At 32.0% G+C, this 24,949-nt stretch overlaps 1 protein-coding gene across 2 annotated transcripts in view; it reads left to right on the top strand.

The window, feature by feature from the left end:
• The window catches only part of LOC149567471 (beta-carotene isomerase D27), a 98,349-nt gene that overhangs the window by 41,640 nt on the left and 31,760 nt on the right, over nt 1-24,949 (top strand). Inside the window, exon 3 of one of the 2 annotated variants that reach the window (XM_089820657.1) lies at nt 13,824-13,916. The exons of the other annotated variant lie outside the window; for it this stretch is intronic. Within the exon in view, the coding sequence (XP_089676783.1) occupies nt 13,824-13,916 (93 nt within the window). The remainder of the gene's footprint in view (nt 1-13,823; nt 13,917-24,949) is intronic. 2 annotated transcript variants of the gene reach the window in all.

Below are 24,949 nucleotides of genomic sequence, written 5' to 3'. Positions count from 1 at the left end.
GATTGGCACATTCTAGATTCTCTGACACTTTGAAAACCTTCTTGATGATGTCCGGATGTAAACTCAGAACAACTTTCCATCAACACCTTTACCTTTTCTTTTTGACATAAAGTGTTTGGTGCATGGGAATGTGTGCAAATGGAGATTGCTGATTTCCAAAATGTGACTTGGGCTTTCAAGATGTTATTGCATGGAAAATGGATTACATGTAAATGCAACATGTAGTGAGGAATGAAAAGTGAGATGACATGCGAATGTGGATGGTGGACGAGCTTTTATATGTAAGTGCAAATGGAAGAGATGCAAAGCATGTAATGACATGGGAAGTGGAAAAACATGTATTTTCTTATGGAGGCATGAATGCATATGTAGAGGTGAGAATGAAAATTGAAGTGAAAAATGGGATTACATGCATGTGCGGATGGTGAATGAGATGAAAAACATATAATCGTATTTGTCGGATGAGATGCAATGTGTTGTGACAGGAAAAATGGAAGTGAAATGTGATAATGCTTTCGCATGAAGTGAAGCAAAAACAAGTTCTTGGGAAAGAACTTGTAACTTTTCCAAAGTGGAGAAAACAGACAAGCAAGCACAAAGCACAAAACAAACACATACCTTTGGCAAAAGACTCAAACATGACAACAAGCAAGCCACTTAAACATGCAAATTTGAATTTGGAGTTTGGAAAAATTCAAAAAGTGTGAAAATGAGAGTTTTTTTCGTTTTTAAAGGAAAAATGCATTTTCCATGGCATAGATTTTGTTGAAGTTTAGCATCTATCAAAGTAAGATTCATATTAATTGCCTTCGATTCATATCGGGTTTGATACACTAACAACTACTGTTATACCAATCAGAGATTGGATTGATTCATTGGTTACATATTGATCTAACCATATATAATGGTCACTGCATTATAATGATACCATAACGGGCTCTCTGTTCTATCTCCTGATCGTGGATATCTATGTTTTCGGTGCAAGCATATTAATATTATTGTTATGATAGTTAACTAATCTCTGTCATGAGCCCGTACGGTCATGACTCTAAGTGGCCTTTAGCCACGTAGAGTCATGCCCCTACAGTGGGCATGTCTTTTTGATTGATATACATATGCACTCAATTCTTGAGACTTAAAAACCATCAATTCCTAACATCGTTATAGTCCCAAGATCAATCACCTTCTCTGCAGTTTTGAGTATACTGTCAGCATTCTCCTTTCATTCAACATTATATATACAAAAGATAAAGTCAAATTCTACCATCTGCATAAAGTAAGTTTACATTATCCTTATCAGTATTTCTATCTGAGATCCGATTTGCATCAACATGGTATCAGAGCAGGTTTAAAGGCAAGATACGTTTCGCTTATTGAAGATTCTCATTATTTCTCTAATCTCCTTATTGCACAAAATGGTACTTGGCATGAGACTCAAAGATAGACTTGAAGGTGCTTCTAATTTTGAAGCATGGAAACTACGAATTATGTTAGCTATGAAAAAGCATGATCTGTTACCTATTATAAGTTCTCCTAAATTGGAAAAAATCATTGATAATGATCAATGGGAAAAGGACAACATAAGAGCCATGGAGTTATTGGTAGATGGAGTGAAAAATCATTTACTACCTATTATCACCATGTTGGACTCTGCTTATGATATTATGAAATCTCTAGAAGATATTTTTGAAATTAACAACACCTGCCATCATCTTACTCTGAAAAATCAACTCTCTAATATAAAAATAAATAGAGGAGAAAACATTACCTCTTACTTTATGAGAGTAACTAACCTAAGAAATCAATTTCTGACAATTGGTCATGTTTATGATAGCAAGGAGTTAATTTTGGTAACATTAAATGGACTCCCTGCCTCATGGGAAAATTTCAGACAAGGAGTATGTGCTTGTTCCAAACTTCCTAAATTTGATCATCTAAAAGCTGATTGCATTCAATAAGAATTTTATTTAATATCCAGAGGAATTATTGATGAATCCAAGAATGAAGGTTTCCAAGCTCTCACCACTAAATTAAAAGGAAAAAAGGGAAAATATTCTCGCAAGAGACAAAGGGACTACTCTAAAGTATAATGTTTTAGATGCAACAAATATGGACACACTGCAAGTATATGTCCTAACCGAATTAAATATCAAGCATCTTTTGCTGAAGTTAGTAACCCTAATTTGAATTTAGAAACTTCTCCTTTCTAAATAAGTTATTGTAATAATGGTTTAAGAGGGAGTTCTTTTATCATTCATTGTTAAGATCAAACTTCTTTATTTTTGAAACATGTGTACATCACAAGAAGTGACAACTTCTTAATGATCGACACTTGAAATTGTAGAAGTTATTGAAAGGTGACAATCTTTCAATAGCTTAAATTCTATTTTTTAATAGATGTTATTTTGCATGGTGGATTAAATTCCTTAAATAGACCATGGCCTCCTATTGAAATCGACATCTAATGATGTTGAAATTAGATTTCAATAGAAGTTGTTTTGCATGGTGGATTAAGTTCCTTAAATAGACCATGGCCTTCTATTGTGATGATATTTAATAAGATCACAATAGAAGTTTGTTTTTGCATGGTGGATTAAGTTCCTTAAATAGACCATGGCCTTCTATTGTGATGATATTTAATAAGATCACAATAGAAGTTTGTTTTTGCATGGTGGATCAAGTTCCTTAAATAGACCATGGCCTTCTATTGTTACAAACATCTAATAATGGTTATTATAAATCATAATAGAAGTAAATTTTATAGTGAACTAAATTCCCAAATAGACTATGTTACAAACATCTATTAAGTTAGATATTTTTTTACGAGTCTCTATTCTTAGAATGGTAGTGTCAAATAACATGGTTAGATCTTCTCATAGTTGGATTATTACTTCTCCCATGCTAAAGAGGGAGTCTTGAAGTTTAGCATCTGTCAAAGTAATATTCTTATTATCTGCCTCCGATTCATATCAGGTTTGATACACTAACAACTGTTGTTATGCGGATCAGAGATTGGATTGATTCATTGGTTGCATATTGATCTAACCATATATTTTGGTCGTTGCATTATAATGATACCATAACGGGCTCTCTATTCTATCTCCCGATCATGGATATCTATTTTTTCGGTGCAAGCATATTAATATTATTGTTATGATAGTTAACTAATCTCTGTCATGACCCCGTAGGGTCATGACTCTACGTGGCCTTTGACCATGTAGAGTCATGCCCCTATGGTGGGCATGTCTCTTCGATTGATATACATATGCACTTGGTTCTTGGACTTAAAAACCATCAATTCCTAACATCGTTACGGTCCCAAGATCGATCACCTTCTTTGCAGTTTCAAGTATACTGTCAGCATTCTCCTTTCATTTAGCATTATATATACAAAAGATAAAGTTAGAATCTACCATCTGCATAAAGTAAGTTTACATTATCCTTATCAGTATTTCTATTTGAGATCCGATTTGCATCAACAGATTTCAACAATTGGTAATCATCAAGCAATAATATGCATGGAAATAGCAAGATAAGCATGAATTGATGAGCAAGTTTGAAAATGTCCACTTACTTGGAGGTTAAATAGCCAAAATAGCAAGTTTTATAGAGTTGAAGACTGATTCTTCTTCAAACCTGGATTTTCAAACAACTTCTTAACTTTTTTCTGTTCTTGCATTTAACAAAAATTAATGAGCAATGAATGGTTGAATTTGACATGAAAATGCGAAATAAATGGTCTCCAAATACAATATCATGCATTTAAAACTCAAAAACAATCCCTCTTGATCAAAGGTATGAGCTGGAAATGCATTCTTTTGAGTTTTTTGAACAAAAACATGACTTTTATGCAAAAATCTGGGCCATTTTTGCAAAAACACAGCCAAAAAATGCATGTTTCTAAGTCATTTTTGACTTGTGAATGCAAAAACTTCCCCAAATGCATATACATGGATCAAAATGCAAAAATGTGGCTTCAAAACGCATACAAGTGGATTAAAACCCCAATTTTCTTGGCATTCCAAGCAAAAATGTGATTCATAAAAAGACATAAAACAAAAATGTTTTGGCTTCTAAAGTTGAAAATGTGTATCACAATGCAATGACAAACACTTAAAATGCCAAATCAATTACTCTTTGGGCAAAAACATGAGCCAAAAATGGTGTTTTTTGAAGATTTTTTCAAAAACGTGCCCTTGGATGGAGTTTGGGAAAACATTTTTTAGCAAGATAAATCCATTTTTGATGTTGGAAAATCCATTGCCAAGCAAAAACGATCCTATTGGAGAAAATCTCATGCAAAACCATCAAGTAAATCTCTCACAATCTCCAAAATCGAGTTCTTGGAGGGCAAAGGCATGTTCTTCTTCAAAATCAGACTTTTTGAAGGTCATTGCACATATTAAAACATGTTTTTGGTTAAAATCAGACCATTTTGGGTCACTTGCATCTTTTAAGTTACATCTCACTTTTCAGATGCAAAGACATGAAAACTTCACTTTTGATAACAAGTTGAACTTTATATGCAAAAACATGTAAAATGTCTACTTTTGATGGATTTTACATGTTATTGCATATAAAATGTCCACTTATGAAGACTTTAAGTCAATTAATTCACTTCAAATCATAGTTTAAAAACTCAATATTGACCATATCTCGGCCGACCCAAATTTTTTGAAAAATTCGAAATCAACAATAACTCAACGAAAAATTCGGCAATAAATCGACACTTTTATCGAACATTTGAAAATATACAATTTCTCAAAATATTCTTAAAACACACACAAGCTTGGTTTTTTTAAAATTTCCTTGTATGATTTATTCTCAAACAGGGATCTCTTAACATTTTTTACATTTTTTACAAGTATCTCTTAACACAACACTAAAATGTTTAATACTAAATATTATAAATTTATAATATTACAAAATAGTAAACAATAACATATAAAACAAAATTGGTATATATTTAAAATTGTAAACATGTAGTATTTTAAATAATTTTTATCGAAATAAAATTAGTTAAATAAATAAATATATATTTATTTACAACGTAAATTAAGTTCTAAGCATAACATTTAAGTTTGACTTTAAAATCTAATATATTAAAATTAAAAAAGAAAAACCATACCTGGAAATCCAACTGTGAATGCAGCCGTGCAGAGTCTGGATGGAAGTCAAACTGTGAATGAAGATGTGGTTAGTTGCTTGCATGAAAAGTACAAAAACTCCAAGTCAAAGGCACAAAGACTCCAGGTCGACCATGAAAGAGTCCAAATTAGATGCACAGCAGCCGAGTCCAGATTGAATGCTAGGTCAAATCGAATGCAGAGTCTAGATTGGATACAAAGCCGATGAAGACTTTTCAACAATTTTTTCCAGCGATTTTATGTATTTATTGCAAAATGCTTAGATTAAAGCACCATGATTTTTTTATTGATTTCGGCGCCGATAAATGATGCATTAAATTCAGCAAGGACATCTACCCACAAAATATCGTGAGATCGGTGATATTTCGCCATTTTTTAAAACTATGCTTAAAATTATAAAAATATTACAGAATGGGTCATAAACAATATTTATTTATCATATTTAGAAATATAACACAAACATAATTTAAAAGTAACATTTAAATAAACATTTGATTTTTAAAACCAAAAATTAAACTAAAACTATATAGTTATATAGTTACTTTAAGTGAAAAATTAAAAAGTAATTCAACTTAAAATTATAACATAAAGTGCACTATAGTCACTTTAAGTTAAAAATTTAAAGTTAAAGTAACTTAAAAACATAACAAAAAGTGAATATTATATTTTTCAAAAAGTGAAAGTCAAATTGAAAATATAACATCATATTTTTAATTTGTGTTGTTGCACCCAAAAGGTCCACTTTTGAAGCACTAAAATGGACATATCTGTTAACTGACAACTTTGATTGAGCTCTAGGTTAGACCAAATCAAAGAGAAAAGCGAAAGGCATGACATGAACAAAACCAAAAGACTAAAAACAAACAAATGCAAACTCAAAAACAAAGAACGAACGATGAAGGCCTCAAAAATCAAGCAAAGGCTTGACAAAAAGAAAAAAAAAAGACTTGACAAAGGCCTTCAGTAAAAGGATTCATTATATCAATTGGTACTGATTGGTTGATTAGCACTAACCAATTAAATAACAAACTAAACTCAGAGAAATGCGAAACTAAGCTTAAAAAAGTTTTGTGTTGTTACCAACATTTTGTGGTGGTGACAAAATGCAAGAAAACAGGGGACAAGGGGGTCCAATTTGGAAATGATGGGGGGATGATGGGGTGGCAAGGAGATGCTCTATATACTATACATATAGTACTTGAAATGCTAGTTATGCAAAGATGTAAAATAGTATAAGTAAAATAGAAAACTTGGAAATGTCAAATACTAAATACTTCAACATTGAAAATTTTTGTATATCCAATCACAAAATAAAAACTTGAATACTAAATAAAATTGTTAAAATGGTGAATGGAAGATTTCTATTAAATCAAACATATCATAAAGATGATTATAATGAATAGTAAGATATTAGAAAAAGTTCAAAATGTCAAATGTAGTTTAGGAAGGCCTCTAATCATCTCTCAAGGCAAACCCCTCATCACTAGAACTACTAGCCTTGCAGTCAAGATCCACAAAACAAACACCAAACATCCTTGCATCTAAAGTTGTTGCATCCTCATCCACATCAATTTGCGCTAGCTCCTATCTCTACATCCCATCGTTATGGTGGGCTCTCCTCGTACGTGTGTCTTGCAGTCAATGATATGCAAGGCACTATGTACAACCACTAGCTCTTTTTCTCTCCTAGAGGTAATTTTGTTCCTCTTAAGATAGTGGATGGTATTATAAGAAGCTAAGTTCGTCTTTGCAATTGAAGAACTACAAACCTGAGATAGAAGAAAAATGATAGTGCAATAATCTCTCTCTCTGTACTCCATGACAGTTCCACCACAAAATTGTGCACTTATGTATCATCGCTCTTATATCCATCTTTTTCGCATCTGAATAACCCTTAAGAGTGGTGAATTGCATTCACTCAATGCAACTTTGGCCAGCAATATGATCATCATACATCCTATCAATGCACCTAAACAATCCTGCCTTCACCTCATCATACTAAAGTAGTATGCCTAGGCATATACCACTTCGGATTTAATGCATAAGTTGCCATGTACAATGGAGTGTTTAGCATGTCCCATCTACACTAAATGATTGATTGAATGTGCTCATTGTAGAATGCTAAAGTGGGGTTCTTCTCTTAAAAAACCCTCATCTAGGCAAGCATAGAATCGATGTACTCATACACCTCTAAGGGTAGGTGCATCCCCATCGCCATATTTGATCACTTGGAAAACCATAGTAATGATAGAGAATGTATTTTGCATCACTCCAAAATTGATCACTCTTGATGTAATGCCCCACCAGGGAACTCAAAAGAAATTAACCTAAAGTTTTACTAAGTTTGCAAAACATTTTTATTTTGAAAGATAATAAACAACAATAGATATAATATAGCGGAAGTAATAACATACACATATACGTAAGCAACACATAAACATATTACATCTCTTAGGGGTCCCATGACGTTGAATCACATTTAAGTTTAATTAATACCAAATCCAATATATAAAAAATCCACACTAAAGAATAACTACAAGTACAAATCCATTTAATAATATACATTTATTTTGAATGTCACTTGGCAATAATCAGAATGCACAATCATCCACTGTACAAGTCATAGGGTATGAAAGGCTAAAAGAATGTGCATCATAAAATAGATTACATCATCTCGTAAGATCTATAAAATCAAATACAATACAATTAGAGTATAACCATCCATCATAGTACACAAGAACAAAATGAAAGGTAATATGGAATAAGGAACTCTAGTGACGACATCAAACTATCGGATCTCAGTGGTAAAAGTAAAAAGCACTACCACCCAACCTCGTGGTAATCTAAATGGTCCACTCCCACCATGCTGAGGAGATAGTCTCAAGTCCCAAACAGGATAACAAACTCAAAAGTCAAATACAACATCTAGGTCAAGGAAAATCTGAAAGCAATCTAACTCAAGGTACCAAGACACAAATGACATCTAAACCCAGAGGCAACAATGACACGTAGGAAATCTACTATGTAAATGGACAAGTTTCATTGCATGAGTCAACTCTAAGGTTACCATGGTAGCCTCACTGGACTCCGCCCCCTACTGACTCTATGCAGCACTAGTATCCTTTCGTACAAACAAGGCATACTAACAAAGCAAGGTCGCAACCAAGCATCCTTTCTACTCCCATCCTAGTCTGTACTAGCACTCGAGGCATGGGTGAGGAAAAACAATGACTCTTATTAATTCATTTTACTCTCATTTAATGACTCTTATTAATACGGTTCAAGTTTACATTTTTTCATAGATTTTCATCATGAAGAAGTTTACAATTTCCCATATGAATGAACCCGTTTTAACAAATCAATGATTATTTAATTAAATCAACATTAGATTTAAAATAAATAATTCAAATATAAGTCTTGCTGGTCTAAAACATAAAATCATTTCCCAAACCCGTAATTAAATAACGATCATTAAAACCATAGTCATTAAATAATGATTTAATAAAAATTTACTTAAATTCATTAAATAAAATTTAAAACATGATTAATCACATTAATTAATATAACAATTTAAAACTATATTAAAATATATTATTAATTGTAAAAATCTTAATAAAATTTAATATATTAAAAAAACTATACATAAAAAATACTTAAATTTTTTTTTTTTAATACATATGTATTTAAAGGCCCATTGGCCTGGAAAAGACTCCGTAGCAGTCTATTGCGATGCGTAGCAACTACGCTATCGGCCGTGGGAGAGGAGGAAGGTGGGTGGGGGGGTTGATGGTCCCGCCCACCAACTCATTATTAATTTTTATTAGTTAATTTTGTTTTATATAAATAAAACGTACGATATCGCAAATGTCCTCCCTCCTATTGCAGTTTCCAATTTTATTTTATTATTATTTTTTCCCATAAAATTATGAATTAAATCTGTTAGGAAAAACCCCAATAATCAACCAAATTTGCATCTTAAAAATCAATTCCTTTTTCCAAATCCTACCCGATTAAAATACCATTCACTAAAGAATTAAAAAGACAAGGGTCTCTATTTTCACAATTCATATACAAATGATCAAAAAAATGAAGAACAATAAAATTTGCAACATAGGTTTCAAACTCAATTTAAAACTCTGAAAACAGATTTTCTAGACATGAAGAAGACAAGAATTTGAAAAACAAAAAACCACTATGCAAATAACCCACAAGATTCTACCTGAATCTAATGCTAATACGACAAATGCATGGAGCACGCAAGTAATACCCTTTCTTCTGAAAACCTCCTCGAAAATTGCTCCTCCAAATCCTAGTAATCAAGAAATGAACTCTAAATCTCTAATAAAGAGTTGTTCCCAAATTTTGGGCTTTGATCGTGCAATCCCGCAAAAACCCTTTTTCTTTTATTATTTTATTATATTTTAATTTTCACGTGCAACTTTTTTGGAATTTAATTAAAATATCTTTATTAAGTTAATTTCTTTCTCTCTTTAATTAATTCTCAAGACATTTTTGATAAAAATATTTATTAACTTAAGTAATAATAATATTTAGTGTTTATTTAAAAATGAACTCCTAAATATATTATTATTAAATTTAATAAATATTATTATGCCCAAAATTTGACTTTAACTAAATCTTTAAATTTAATTCTTTTATTTAATTAATTTCTTGATTAATTAAATATAATTATATATTGAATTTCCTTTATAAAATTTTCATTAAATTGAATGATTAAAAACTCTTAATTTGATTTAATTATAATAGAAAATCATCACAGACCCACAAGACTAAATACAAAAACCCATTATATATGTTTGTATGTTGCCTCAATAAACTTCCTTGTAGCTCTACACACATGCTGCATTTGTCACTAATTGGACCACATTTTGTGGCTCAACCTCCTTAGTAGGCTCCCTAAGGATCTCTAAGTGAAAATAAACATCTTTGCGATGCCCTAAACAATCAACTGCCATTAGAGTGTATAGTCCTTCTAAACATGTAATCATGATTTTGATGAGTGGACAATGTTTGTCCATCCACCCATAACTATGTTGGATCCATACTATATCCAACATTCCTTCACCAACTCCATTAAAATATTAGTCTTGGCAAAGTTGTTACCCAAGATCGTGGTCCTTAGTTTGTGCTCACCTTGTGATACTATGGTCTCCCCTTTTCCACCATCAACATCATCTCCTTATAATAACGAGATTGAGCTGCATGCAATGGGATGTCATTGGCAAAGAAAAATTTGCCAATGGAATCATCTATCTAATCCTTTAGCTATACATTGAACAAAACAGCTATGGCATTACTTCCTACCTTGCATTTCCCCTTGCACCATCGTGAGTTGATGGTGATGGGTGAAAAGCATGCCTTATATTTCCTTATACACTTACCTAGTTTTATATAAGTTACCAATTTGGATATGAATGCGTATGGATGCGTGTGCATATATATATATAATTGCCAATCTATTGGGTGTTTATTGAGTGCTAAATGCTGTTACAAATTGTCTATCAGTTGGCCATGCCAATCTGGGCAATGTTGGGAGTTTTGTGAGAGCCATCCAAGATTGTTGGAGGACTTTACACGTTCAAATGCTTCCTTTGCTAGGTACATACGTGCTGGAAGGTCATACTGCCACAGAAGGAGCTGTTTATGTTAGGGATTGCTACAGCAGTTCCATATATGTCCAAAATACTCCATTAAGGGTGTCATACAAGCTGATTGAGGCCTGTACCAGGCCTGTAGTTGAGTTCTGGGCAGCAACTGAGTCTGTCACAGAGTTCCGGGCAGTGATTTGGTCTGTAGCTAAGTTCTGGATAGCAATAATTGTCTATATATATACACCAGAAGTTAGCACTCAATAAACGTATCCTGTTGGCATTCACATTGCCTCCAAATGCATCCCGCATCCGTCTGCATCTGCCTCTGCCTCTTGGCTCTAGGAGGGGCCGTCAGTAACTAAGAGTTTTGTAGCCATTTTGGCTTGCATTTACCCATATTGTCCTTTAAGTTCCCATGATTATAATAGAACTGATAATTAGCATAAATGAAAGAAATTCAATCTTTCCAGCACTTAACCATTTAAAATGACATTAATTCGGGTATTTATATGAAACAGGGCATCTCATGACCAAGAAGGAGATTGTGGAAGTTTCTTCTCCAACATGGCTGAAGATTTTGGATTTTTGTTATTCTCTCTTTAGCATATAGCTGGATTGTTAAGAATATGTAATCATAGCTGTTGCTAATTTTCAATGGTTGGTCTGTTAAAGATCCTGATAGATTCTTATTTAAATTTGAAGTTACTATATAGTTGACCTAAAGAGATCAATTCAAACATTCACATATTTTATATGAATCCAGTAAGAAAAATAATTAAATTCATAGTTGTCTTCTCATTAAAATGATCTTGGCTTTCATATCCTCACATTCATTTCACTAACAAAAATTTAAAATTCCTGCTGTCCAAGCAAAAAAATTGTGAGTCCATCTGTCTTGCCTCGCCTAGACTTGACTCTTGAGTCCATGATGGCTAGAGGTCTGTGGTCTTGGGTTAGTAATAGTTGAGGAATTTATTGCAAAATTATTGCCACTGTGGGAAATGTTATTTTGCATTTGGGCGGCTCTGTGGTCTTGGCTTAGTAACTAGGTGCCTGCTGAAGCTAAATTTAGATGCTCAACTTCTACTGCTGAGGAGATATCGAGTTGGGTTAGGTTCATTATACACCAGAAAATTCATACTGAGGGCCCAATTGAGACTGCTGTCTACAAATAAGGAAGAGATTTGTCACTTGCTTGGGCTGTGATCAGGAGCTGTGGGCCTGTGCTGAGTATTTAGGGAGTGCGTTCAATATTCTGGAGGTAACATTGCATGTTTGGGAACCCAGCACAGCCCATACCTGAGACTGTGATCAATTTAGGAAGCAGCGTTAAGACTATTTCTGCCCATCGTGGATAATTTGGAGAGATTTCTAGGACCTGCTGAAAGTCATATGGAGTTTAGGGGAGCAGCTGGGCAATCTCACTTCATTTGGGCCACCTACCCTGCACTTTATATAGGTTCTCCATTGTAAAAGAAATTGAATACATTGTAATTTCAGTCTCTGTCATTATTAAATGTGCGAACACTCAAATTAGTTGAAGCTGATTATCTGTTGTAGTTAGTTCTTGACATTGCATTATCAGTTATCTATATATTTTTTCAAAAAAAACAATTATCTGCAATTTTTTAGTCTTATCATATTTGGCAAAGATTTGTGGAGAAATATTTGTTTCATATTTTTCAAAAATCCAAGCTTTGTATTTCCTAGACAAGGGAGTTGCACATTATTAGACATCCGGTATACATATTGTTTCAGTTTGTGGTGTGAGCCAGCCGGGTTCATTATGGAAAGAAACATGTAATTGCTAAAGCCAAGGTGGAATACTGTTTCCTTTCAATAAAATTTGATACGTAACAATTTAGAGAGATCTTTGATGCCCCACACACCAAATAATCTTTTCCAAAATTATATCCTTCTAATAGTGTTACAATCCACCAAGTGCACACAATCTAATTTCAAAGCAAGTCTTCACACAAAATAAGAGAGAGGGATAACGAATGAATTCATAAAACTCTTCTCTAGAGAAGTCACCGTGTTGTTTATTACTGCATAACAGCTTGTTCTCCTACAGGTGCCGAAAGAACATGGAAGGAGGCTTCCGTGTAACGGAAGGTGAAGAGGATGTGCTAGAGCTTTTACGAGCAGGGACAGACTTAATAATGCTCCTCCTCCAGATCCCACTTTTGAGAAATGTTTGAAACATAAATTGTGACATAGATGACTGGCCTAATGTGCCTCAAGTTAAGGAAAATGGACATAAACTGAATGTTAAATTATTAGTTCATGGAACTTTGAGTACATGACCTTACTATGCAGTTCACAAAATGAATATAACGATCACGATTCAGTAGTGATTAAGAGTCATTTAAGACAATTATTAATAAAATTGATACAGACTTGAGATGAGAGAGGGGTTTATCTTAATCCATTTCCATCATGAGAGATAAATCAGTCTAATATGCTTGATGATAAATGGAAATCTAATTTTTCTTATGGTGGACTCTCCAAATCAAGATTTAAATCAGTAAAATATGCTTGATGATCAATTAAATTATTTTTCTGCCTCATGGATGAAACAATCTATGTTTTTAGTATGCTAATTGGTATATGCTTCCTTAGTTGATCATTCCATCAGCCTCACAGATGGTCATGTATCTCTCATGAAAGTATGTGTCTTTGTGCTTTAGTCAAGTCAGAAATTCTCTTCCTGGTTGCCCAGCCCTGTAACAACTCTTAATCTTCTACCTTTCCAGACCTATTTTCCATTTATTCTTGTTGTAAAGAATTCGTAATCTTAACCTTTTTAAGGTTGTAGTTTGGTCTAATGCTGTCAGACATTGTCTGTACTTTAAGAGTTAGTTTGGAAAATTTTGAGTAACATTTTCAAAAGGTTCATTTATCTATTCATGAGCTTTTTTGAGTGGACTCTATTTCTTATCCAATGCATTGTATATGTATGGGAATACAAGGACACAAAACAAATGGTTTCCTTGATAATTCATGTGCTCTTTCGTTAATGCCATGTTGTTACTAAACCTTAAATTTACTTGTATTTTTGCAGTTCCGCAAGTTATTTCCACCAACAAAGTGGTCTGCAGAGTTTAATGCCACCTTAACTGTTCCTTTTTTCCAGTGGCTAGTTGGGCCATCTGAAGTAAGTTTGCCAATAAAAACATTACCATTTTTTTTTGTAGGAGTGGTCTTGTATAACTAGAAAGGATACTTTAATGGATAGCTTAGTAAACAATTCTACTGATATTTTTAATCAATTATGTGCATGCTCCTTTAATCTATAATACTTGGAAATGCAATCCTTGAAAAAAAAGTCCACCTTTTTTGAAATCAAAGCTGACAAATACTCATTATCAGGAAAAATAAAAAATCAGTTATGGTTTTATTGAAACATATTGAATCTAATGGAATGCTACCCACTTTTAGGAAGATTCAGGGATATTTAATACATCATTTAGTGTTGTGATCCTAAAGCTTGACATAATAAGATTGCAAACATAAATATTTATCTTGACTAGTTTCCTCTTGCAAATCAATCTACTTTAAAATTTAACATTCTTTATAATTGAGTAAATAGAATATAAAGTAGAATCGCGCAGCAAGAACTACATCCCTGCAAAATATGCCTTGAGAGATTTTAGAATGAAAATTTCAAGTCCAAGATAAGTCACATGATGAATTTGAAGTTTGGAGTAATACAAAATTCAAAGTAAGGAAAATACCTTTGTGCCATTTCCAAAAGGACAATCCAGCAGCTAAAGAGTAAATGAAAAAACAAAGATAGGAAAGTGGCACACAATATAAAAAAATGTTAGGCCCTCAATTGGAGATAGTCATCTTGCAAATATATTTTTGCAAAAATCAAAACATTGAGTTCTATGTATCAACAAAAGAAAAAGTAAATGGACTTGTGACTTTTTCACACATCGGCCCATTGCAAATGGGAACACCTTACATTTTTTCTCACTTGGTTATTTTCTTTTGTGTCCCTAGTACTCTTAGCTCAGTTTCCTGAAGTTCCTTGTGTTTTGAATGAGTGCTAAATGATTTATGCTAAGTATGGAATGGCGTATCATCTTCCTTTGGCTTTGAAAAGGGAAGTTTTATTAGAAATAGTGAATTGAACTTTCAGAGAGAATGCCGGTGAAATTTTGAGCATTTTGATGAACTTGTTGAGTGGATATTTTGCAATTGGCAGCTTTGTGAAAATCCAGTCACATAATAGGTAAACCAGCCACAACGTATGAGACAAAGTCTCTCCTACCTTAAAGAGAAGGATCCCCCTTTTCACCGTTCCTTCAATCAACTCAAGGTAAACAAGTAGTTGAAAGATTCATAAGGGGTCTTACCAATATTCTTTTCTCTTAACTTTTAGGAAAGAATCCACTTACCTGCGAAGTGAGTAATGGGCAAGATGAAATCTCTAACTACACTTCTATCTAGTAGCTGGAAACGGTGATACTAATAATCCAACACCAACTCAAAGGCTGATTGAAATCATATTGGTTTGGTTCTAAGTCTTGTTTGTCTAATTTATAAGAAAAATCACTACCGTTGGGGCGCAAAGGCTTCCAGAAGTAGATGATCTCTATTCTATAACTTATTTTTAGTTTTAATTTATTCTATAAGAAAAACCTCTACCATTGGGGACGGAAAGACTTCCAGAATTACGGAAGTTCTAACTATTTTTAGTGAATATGAGATGGTAACACAAGCTACAGTCAAAGCTTCTAGTCTATGTATCACCACAATCACTCCTAGTCAAAGCTTCGGCTCCGATTGCTTCTTGACTCACTATGCTCTATAATTGAACACAAAATAATAACATGAATCAAAGACAATAGGCACAAATTACAATCAAAGCTTTTAATTTTCTCTATCACAATTGTTTGCAGTCAAAGCTTCGAATCCAATTGCTTCTTTTCTTCACTTTTCTCCCAAATTGATACTACACAATAAAAGTTATGCTTGCACAAGTTTGGTAGATCTTTCTTGCATACAAAAAAATATGATTTTTACAAGGAGAGGGGCACTCCTTATATAGAAAAAGAAGTGATAAAAAGAAGGAACAATGGGAGCAACTCAACCAACTTTGACCCGGTAAAACTAGGTGAGAAGAATTATTGGATTACATGTTGTGAGGACATGTAATCGAATTACATGTGGTTGCATCATGTGCATTTGAGTTACATGTGATTGGATTACATGCATTTGAGTTACATGTGATTGGATTACATGCATTTGAGTTACATGTGATTGGATTACATACAATCCATCTTCTGCATCTACAAATATGGAAAAGACTTGAAGAAAAGATGAAACTATTAATTCTAAATGAATCCTTATAGAATGAATCAATCTTGTAGACTATCAGCAAAAGCCTTGTACTTCGTGATGATCGTGTGATTGGGGATTCTTGTATTCTACACCACTGCATTCTCTTTGATGAGTTTTTAGTTGTCATTTGAAAACTTGATGTGATCAAGCTTTTTCTTGTTTGAGTTGTCATGAATTCTACTTTGTAGATTGGCACATTGTGGAGTCTTTGACACTTTGAAGACCTTTTCGATGGTGTCAGGATGTAAATTCGGAACAACTTTCCACCAAAACCTTTAACATTCATTTTTTATTTTTATTTTTTAAGCAAAGTGCTTGGTGCATTCCCACGTGAACTCATGTTCTCAGATAGTCATTGGGAAAATGGAGACCAAATGAATTACTACTTCTTTTGATTTGAAGCACGCCTTTTTGACAAGATGTGTCTATTCTTTGAAGAATTTCTAACATATCTTGATAAGTGTGTTGTAACATGAAGATGAAAACATCTTACAATGAGATTGGATCCATGAAAACTTTGGGATTTGAGTTACAATGACGAATTCATGAGGGTTGAATGTTCGAAGTATGGATTAGATGCTTATGAAACACATATGATGGTTGGAAATCAACTGATAAGCATATGTATCTGGGAAAAAAGGGCCAAAATCAGACTCTCAAGTGTGAATTGCATGTGGCCAAAGATGGGCTTTTGTTGGTATGGCCAAGAATACAAGTTGGGATGCATATGGATATGTGTAAATGATGACTTTGGTGTTAAAAGGTGTGACCTTTTACCAAAATTGGGTTCTCTAGAGGTAATTACATGTAGTAATTTCTTGAGGTACACATGTAATTGACTTCGGAGGATGTAATTGCACGTGTACGAAATTGGATGTAATATGTATTGACATGGAAAGATGAAAAGTGAAAGGATGGGGATGCATTTGCATTCTTAGGTAGGATTTCTCAACTTTCTTCCAAAAAGGAAGCTAAACAAGCAAGCAAGTGAACAAGCAAGCAAAACTATGCACCAAACAAAAACAAACCTCTTGCTATTGACTTGGACATGAAAAATATCAAGACGTTTTTCTACATGTAATTTCGTATTTGGAGTTTGGGGAAGTTTCAAGCACTTGAAAAGAGAAGATTTCATCTTATTTAAAGAAAATTTGCAAAATATATGGCAAGACTTTGAACAAAAGGACAAAGATAAGCCAAAATATGCAACAAAATACAAAAGCAAATAAGAAAAGATAAGTAAATTTGAAATCTTCTACTTGGAGCTCAAAGAGCCAAACGTCAGAGATAGAAAAGTTGGAATGAATGACTTTCCTCCAAATTCAATTTTCCCAAACAGCTCTTGACTATTTCAAAGCTTGCAAATGTGATCCTCCAATGTCAAAGCATGAGGCATTTTTGCATGTAAATGCCAAAAACGTGACTCTAAAAACCTCCAAATGAAAGACATTTTTTATGTAATGCATCTATTGGGACATTTTTGGGTAAAAACATGCCCTCCAAATGCATGTAAATGAGTCATTTTTGGAAAAATAGAGCAAAAATGTGGTCTTGAGATGACAAATCATGCATCCAAGAACCAAAATGTCTCTTCCAAATGCATATACATGGGCTGGAAACGTTAATTTTTGGTCATTAAAAAAAAAAATTGTGCCCTTTTCATGCAAAAATCTGGGTCATTTTTGTCTTAAATATGCAAAATCATGAGCTCCAAATGCATGTGTATGTATTAAAACTCAAAAATGCCCCCCTTGTGATGGATTTTGTGAGTTGAAAAGGAAGAAATCTAGGCATTTTTGTCAAAAACCTGCCCTTCAAATGCTAAAGCATGAGTTGTTTTTGGCTTCAAGATGCAAAGTTGTGGTCTCTAGTAGCATTTACATGTATAAAAATGCCCAAATGCACTCTATGGGGGAGTTTACATGCTCAAAATGCATACATTTGAAGGTTGGCAAAGAAAATCACACTCTCCATGGGAAAACCCATGTAAATGGAGTTGAAGAAGCAAATCAAACTCTCCCTACCCTATTGCATGTTTTAGATATGCATAAAATGGTACGCCTTAGGCGTTTTTGGATTTGGAGTGCAAAAATGGGGTCTTGGAGGGTGATTACATGAGTTTTGAATGCAAAATCGGATTCTCCAAGACACATTACATATAAAATTCATCGGTTGGAAGTGCATTTACATGTATTGAAGTGCAAAATTGGACTCTCTAAGGCACATTACATGTAACATTCATTGGCTGGAAATGCATTTTACATTCGTGGTCCTGAAGGTTCATTGCATATTTAAAAATACAAATTTTTATTTGTACAAGAACACTACTTGGCTTCATAGAGAAAAAAATCACACTCTCCAAGTGCTATTACATGTGACATATTTTGCATGTAAAGGAAAATTTTCATGTAAATTGGACTCTTGGAAGTCCATTACATATTGAGAATGACTTGTCTTAGCATTCTTTTCCATTCAAGTGCAAAGTGGCACTCTCTAGATGCAATTGCTTGTTTTATTTTTGGCTTCAAGTGCAAATCGCATTCTCCAAGTGCATTTGCATGTGTTGAAAATATGCTTTGACTTTACATACATTTGGATTGGAAAAAGTAAATCTCATTCTTTGGATGCACTTGCATATTTTAGTCATTTGCATTTGCATGCAAGAGGTAAATCTCGTTCTCTAGATACAATTGCATGTGACACATTTAAAAAAGACATGTTATTGAGTTGCACAACTTAAGTGATCTATTTAGCACGTCTAATTGATTATTGAGCAAATATCTGTTAAGTTTGTAGTTGCAGTTAGATTGATTCAATCATGAGATATGTATTGTTGATGGTAAATCGTCATTAGATAAATATTCTTATATATATTATATTATATATTATATATTATATATATATTTCATATATTATATTATATATAATATATGTATTATACATATGGTTATTTATATAATTAATATTTTAACTAATGATGATTAACTATAGAGACATGTCTCTTCATGTCTCCTCCTATCATATTTATGAGGCTTCAAATTTGCATTTGGAAGACATCAATTACATTGGCAAGTTAATACATTTGCAGAAAAACAATTCATGTTACTCAACAATATCATAAATATAATATTTACACTATATATTTTATATATCATGTGCAAATATTATTCAAAAAATAATATTTAACTTAGATGTTTTAAAATAAAACATCAAGTAAAACTCAACATTAAACTAGAACTATATAGTGATAAAGTCACTTAAGTGAAAAATCAAAAAGCAACTCAGCATGAAAATATAACATAAAGTGCACTATAGGCACTTAAGTGATAAAGTAACCTAAAAACACAACATAAAGTTATTTTAAGTTATATTTTTTAGCATTCTTTTCTATTGAAGTGCAAAGTCACACTCTATAGATGCAATTGCATGTATTATTTTTGGCTTCAAGTACAAATCGCACTCTCCAAGTGCATTTACATGTGTTGAAAATACGCTTTGACTTTACATGCATTTGGATTGGACAAGGTAAATCTCATTCTTTGGATGCACTTGCATATTTTAGTCATTTGCATTTGCATGCAAGAGGTAAATCTTGTTCTCTAGATGCAATTGCATGTGACACATTTAAAAAAAGATATTTTATTGAGTTGCACAACTTAGTGATCTATTTAGCACATGTCTAATCAATTATTGAGAAAATATCTATTAAGTTTGTAGTTGTAGTCAGATTGATTCGATCATGAGATACATTGTTGATGGTAAATCATCATTAAATAAATATTCATATATATATATATATATATATATATATATATATATATATATATATATATATATATATATATATATATATATATATATATATATTTCATATATTATATTATATTATCTTACACACACACACACATATACATATGGTTATTTATATAATTAATATATTAACTAATGATGATTAACTATAAAGACATGTCTCCTCCTATCATATTTATGAGTCTTCAAATCTGCATTTGGAAGACATCAATTACATTGGCAATGTTAATACATTTGCAGAAAAACGATCCATGATACTTAACAATATCACTTAAAGGGGTCAAATATAATACTTACACTATATATTTTATATATCATGTGCAAATATTATTCAAAAAGTAATATTTAACTTGTATGTTTTAAAATAAAACATAAAGTAAAACTCAACATTAAATTAGAACTATATAGTGATAAAGTCACTTAAGTAAAAAATCAAAAAGCAACTTAGCATGAAAATATAACATAAAGTGCACTATAGTCACTTAAGTGATAAAATAACTTAAAAACACAACATAAAGTCATTTTAAGTCATATTTTTTAGCATTCTTTTCCATTCAAGTGCAAAGTCACACTCTATAGATGCAACTGCATGTTTTATTTTTGGCTTCAAGTGCAAATCGCACTCTCCAAGTGCATTTACATGTGTTAAAAATATGCTTTGACTTTACATGCATTTGGATTGGACAATGTAAATCTCATTCTTTGGATGCACTTGCATATTTTAGTCATTTGCATTTGCATGCAAGAGGTAAATCTCATTCTCTAAATGCAATTGCATGTGTCACATTTAAAAAAAAACATGTTATTGAGTTGCACGACTTAAGTGATCTATTTAGCACATGTCTAATTGATTATTGATAAAATATTTGTTAAGTTTGTAGTTGTAGTCAGATTGATTCGATCATGAGATACATAGTTGATGGTAAATCATCATTAGATAAATATTCTTATATATATTATATTATATATAATATATATATTTCATATATTATATTACATATATAATATATATTATACATATAGTTATTTATATAATTAATATATTAACTAATGATGATTAATTATAGAGATATGTCTCTTCATGTCTCCTATCATATTTATGAGTCTTCAATTCTTCATTTGGAAGACATCAATTACATTGGCAATGTTTATACATTTGCAATAAAACAATCCATGTTACTCAACAGTATCACTTAAAGGGGTCAAATATAATACTTACACTATATATTTTATATATCATGTGCAAATATTATTCAAAAAGTAATATTTAACTTAGATGTTTTAAAACAAAACATAAAGTAAAACTCAACATTAAATTAGAACTATATAGTGATAAAGTCACTTAAGTGAAAAATCAAAAAGTAACTCAGCATGAAAATATAACATAAAGTGCACTATAGTCACTTAAGTGATAAAGTAACCTAAAAACACAATATAAAGTCATTTTAAGTTATATATTTTAGCATTCTTTTCCATTCAAATGCAAAGTCGCACTCTATAGATGCAATTGCATGTTTTATTTTTGGCTTCAAGTGCAAATCGCACTCTCCAAGTGCATTTGCATGTGTTGAAAATACGCTTTGACTTTACATGCATTTGGATTGGACAAGGTAAATCTCATTCTTTGGATGCACTTGCATATTTTAGTCATTTGCATTTGCATGCAAGAGGTAAACCTCGTTCTCTAGATGCAACTGCATGTGTCATATGTAAAAAAAGACATGTTATCAAGTTGCACAACTTGAGTGATCTATTTAGCACATGTCTAATTGATTATTGAGAAAATATTTGTTAAGTTTGTAGTTGCAGTCAGATTGATTCGATCATGAGATACATGTTGATGGTAAATCATCATTAGATAAATATTCTTACATATATTATATTATACATAATATATAAAAATATATATGATACATATGGTTATTTATATAATTAATATATTAACTAATGATGATTAGCTATCGAGACATGTCTCTTCATGTCTCCTCCTATCATATTTATGAGTCTTCAAATCTGCATTTGGAAGACATCAATTACATTGGCAATTTTAATACATTCGCAGAAAAATGATCCATGTTACTCAACAATATCACTTAAGGGGGTCAAATATAATACTTACACTATATATTTTATATATTATGTGCAAATATTATTAAAAAAGTAATATTTAACTTAGATGTTTTAAAATAAAACATAAAGTAAAACTCAACATTAAATTAGAACTATATAGTAATAAAGTCACTTAAGTGAAAAATCAAAAAGCAACTCAGCATGAAAATATAATATAAAGTGCACTATAGTCAAGTGATAAAGTAACCTAAAAACACAACATAAAGTCATTTTAAGTTATATTTTTCAAAAAGTGAATGTCAACATTAAAATATAACATGTTATTTTAAATATGCAATTGCATCCGGAGAGTCCACTTTTTGGGCACTTAAAATGACATATCTTTTGACTGCCAACTCTAGTTAAGCCTTAAGATATACCAAATTGAAGGGAAAACCAAAAGCAAGAGATTGGACAAAAAAAGAAGACTAAAAGAAACTAAACACACTCAAAAATTCAAGAAAGGACGTTGAAGGCTTCAAAAATCATGCATAGGTTTAGTAAAATAGAAAACAAGGACTTGACGAAAGTCTTCAGTAAAAAGATTCATTATGCAAATTGGCGTCAATTGATTGATCAATGTTGGCCAATTTAAAAATGAATTATTTCAGAGAAATGGGAAACTAAGTTGAAAAAGTTTTGTACTGTTACCTACACTTTGTGGTGACAAAGTGCAGGACAACTGAAATTACTATTTTTTAAAAATTCCTTTTTTTGTAAGTTTCATTGCATCCTAGATTGGCCATATTAAGTTTGTAACAACTTGCTATTTTTGTAGTATCTATTTTAGTAAGACTCACGCTGTCTCAAATTACACTAATTTTGTCTTAAAACAAACTTACTATTTTTATTAACTCTATTTTTGGTAGCTTTATTTTTGGCTACTGATGAGCAATAACAAAGTAATAAGCAAAGATTGTCTAGCTCTAAATCCAAAGATGAACAAATGCGGTAGATGATCCAAAAATCACCAAGTCTGAGAACATCCTTGAAAAGCATCCAAAAGAGGAAAGGACAGGGAAAGTGTTGAAATATTACTATGAAGGAAAGTACTTGATTACATCTCAATGAATGCCCAAAGTAATGGCTAAGTGTTTGAAAAATTCAGATGAGGATGCAAAAATTATTTACTGCATGAAAAGTCCTTGATCAACCTCCAAACATGCTCATGAGCAATAATCTTCTCTAGGCGAGGAATTCCCTTAAACTATAAATATCCTCTACAATGCCTAAATAGTGCTCTAGGGTGCAAATCTTCTATTGTCCTAGATTTTTTTTCCTAATACATAAAATCCTCCACCCTCATTAATTAGTACCCAAGGGTGTGGATATCACATACAAGGAATTTTTCAAACACTAAATATCTCCCTCCTGTCTCATATGTGCTCAAGGGTGCTAAAACACAATGACAAAGGATTTTGTTTCAAGTTAAAAGTCCTTCTACTTGTCTAATATGTACTCAAAGGAGGATTGCCAAGAATGGGTAAAATTTGGTTAAGTGTGGAAAATTCAAGATCAAGATAGAAAGAGACGTTGGAATAATGCCATTTGGGAACTTGTAAGATGACAAGAAGGAGTCTCACTTGGAATAGAAGCATGGATTTTTTTTGGAGCATAATTTTAATATAGTTGGTAAAAGTAACTCATCCAAATTTACAGGCTGGTGGGTACAATTCCTATATAAGAATGGGTTTTTATTTCATTTTCACACATCATGTTGAAGAGTTAGTGATGCAAGTAGAATATTAAAACCCTTCAAGAATCCCCAAATCAGTCATAGAGTTCAATGATCAACACAATTTCTTCAACATGATTGAGGCATTAACATATGTGAAATAAACTCTATTTTGGTCATGAAAATACAATCATAAATAGTCATCAATAACTCTTCAAATATTCATAATCAAGCCAATCCCACAATTCATATTGTAGAATAGGTAATTATATATCATATCCCCAATTTATAGAAAGATCCAACAGTGCAATAAAAAGTTATTAATGTTTTCCCCAAACTGGTCACCGTGAACCAGAGTTTTGGGCAGTTACAAATGGTTTTCACCAAAACTTTGATAACTTCCTCAATAGTGCATGAAATCATGTCAAACCAAAAGAAATGGAAGTATTATTCAATGTACTAAACTAACATAATATAAATACACTTGTTTCCAGGATATACATGGTCATACAAGACCTAAAAACAAGAGGAAAAACTTCAAAACAACAAAACAATAGATTGAAACAATGAAAATATGATACTAAAATGCTTCAAATGCTTTCCAATGATTATCCCACTTTACATAATGACTATGAAAGACCATTACAAAGGTTTTAATAGCCTTTACACCTTAATTTGGAAGTTATAACTACTCAACTTCCTCTTATGACCATCTAACTTCCCATTTTGTCTTTTTACAATTTTTGAAAAGTTGCATTTTACAACTTTTACAATATTTGACTCAAATGACTTTACAACTTCACAAGAATATCCCAAACATATTATAATGGAATAATAATATATTTTATCATCATTTTACAATTGCATACTTATTTTATACAAATTTTATCAAGTAACCAATTCAAGACCATATTAGGACAACTCATTACAATAGGCTTTTTTAACCTTTAATATTAATGAAATTACTAATGTAAATGTAATTGAATTTAATTATGAATATTATAGAATACTTTGATGTATTTTCTTGGTGCTTCTGCACCAGTTAGAGATAAAGGGCATGGGTTTTAAGGAGGAATAGTAGGTTTGTAGTGAATTTTATAATCAAGTTGTTTCTTCTTTGAACTTTGAAATCATTCTATGTTTGGAATGAAATACTTATATAAGTACTTTTTATTTATTTTAATTCCTAGACACCATACTTGTATTTATGTATTTATTCTTGTCTTGCATGAAGAAGATGGCCA

Source organism: Cupressus sempervirens, chromosome 3, assembly GCF_028749045.1.
Source record: "Cupressus sempervirens isolate cs-2001-9-10 chromosome 3, ASM2874904v1, whole genome shotgun sequence".
In the NCBI taxonomy this organism is placed as follows: Eukaryota; Viridiplantae; Streptophyta; class Pinopsida; order Cupressales; family Cupressaceae; genus Cupressus; species Cupressus sempervirens.
Note: the sequence above shows the minus strand (reverse complement) of the source record. Positions and strands in the feature narration are given on the sequence as shown.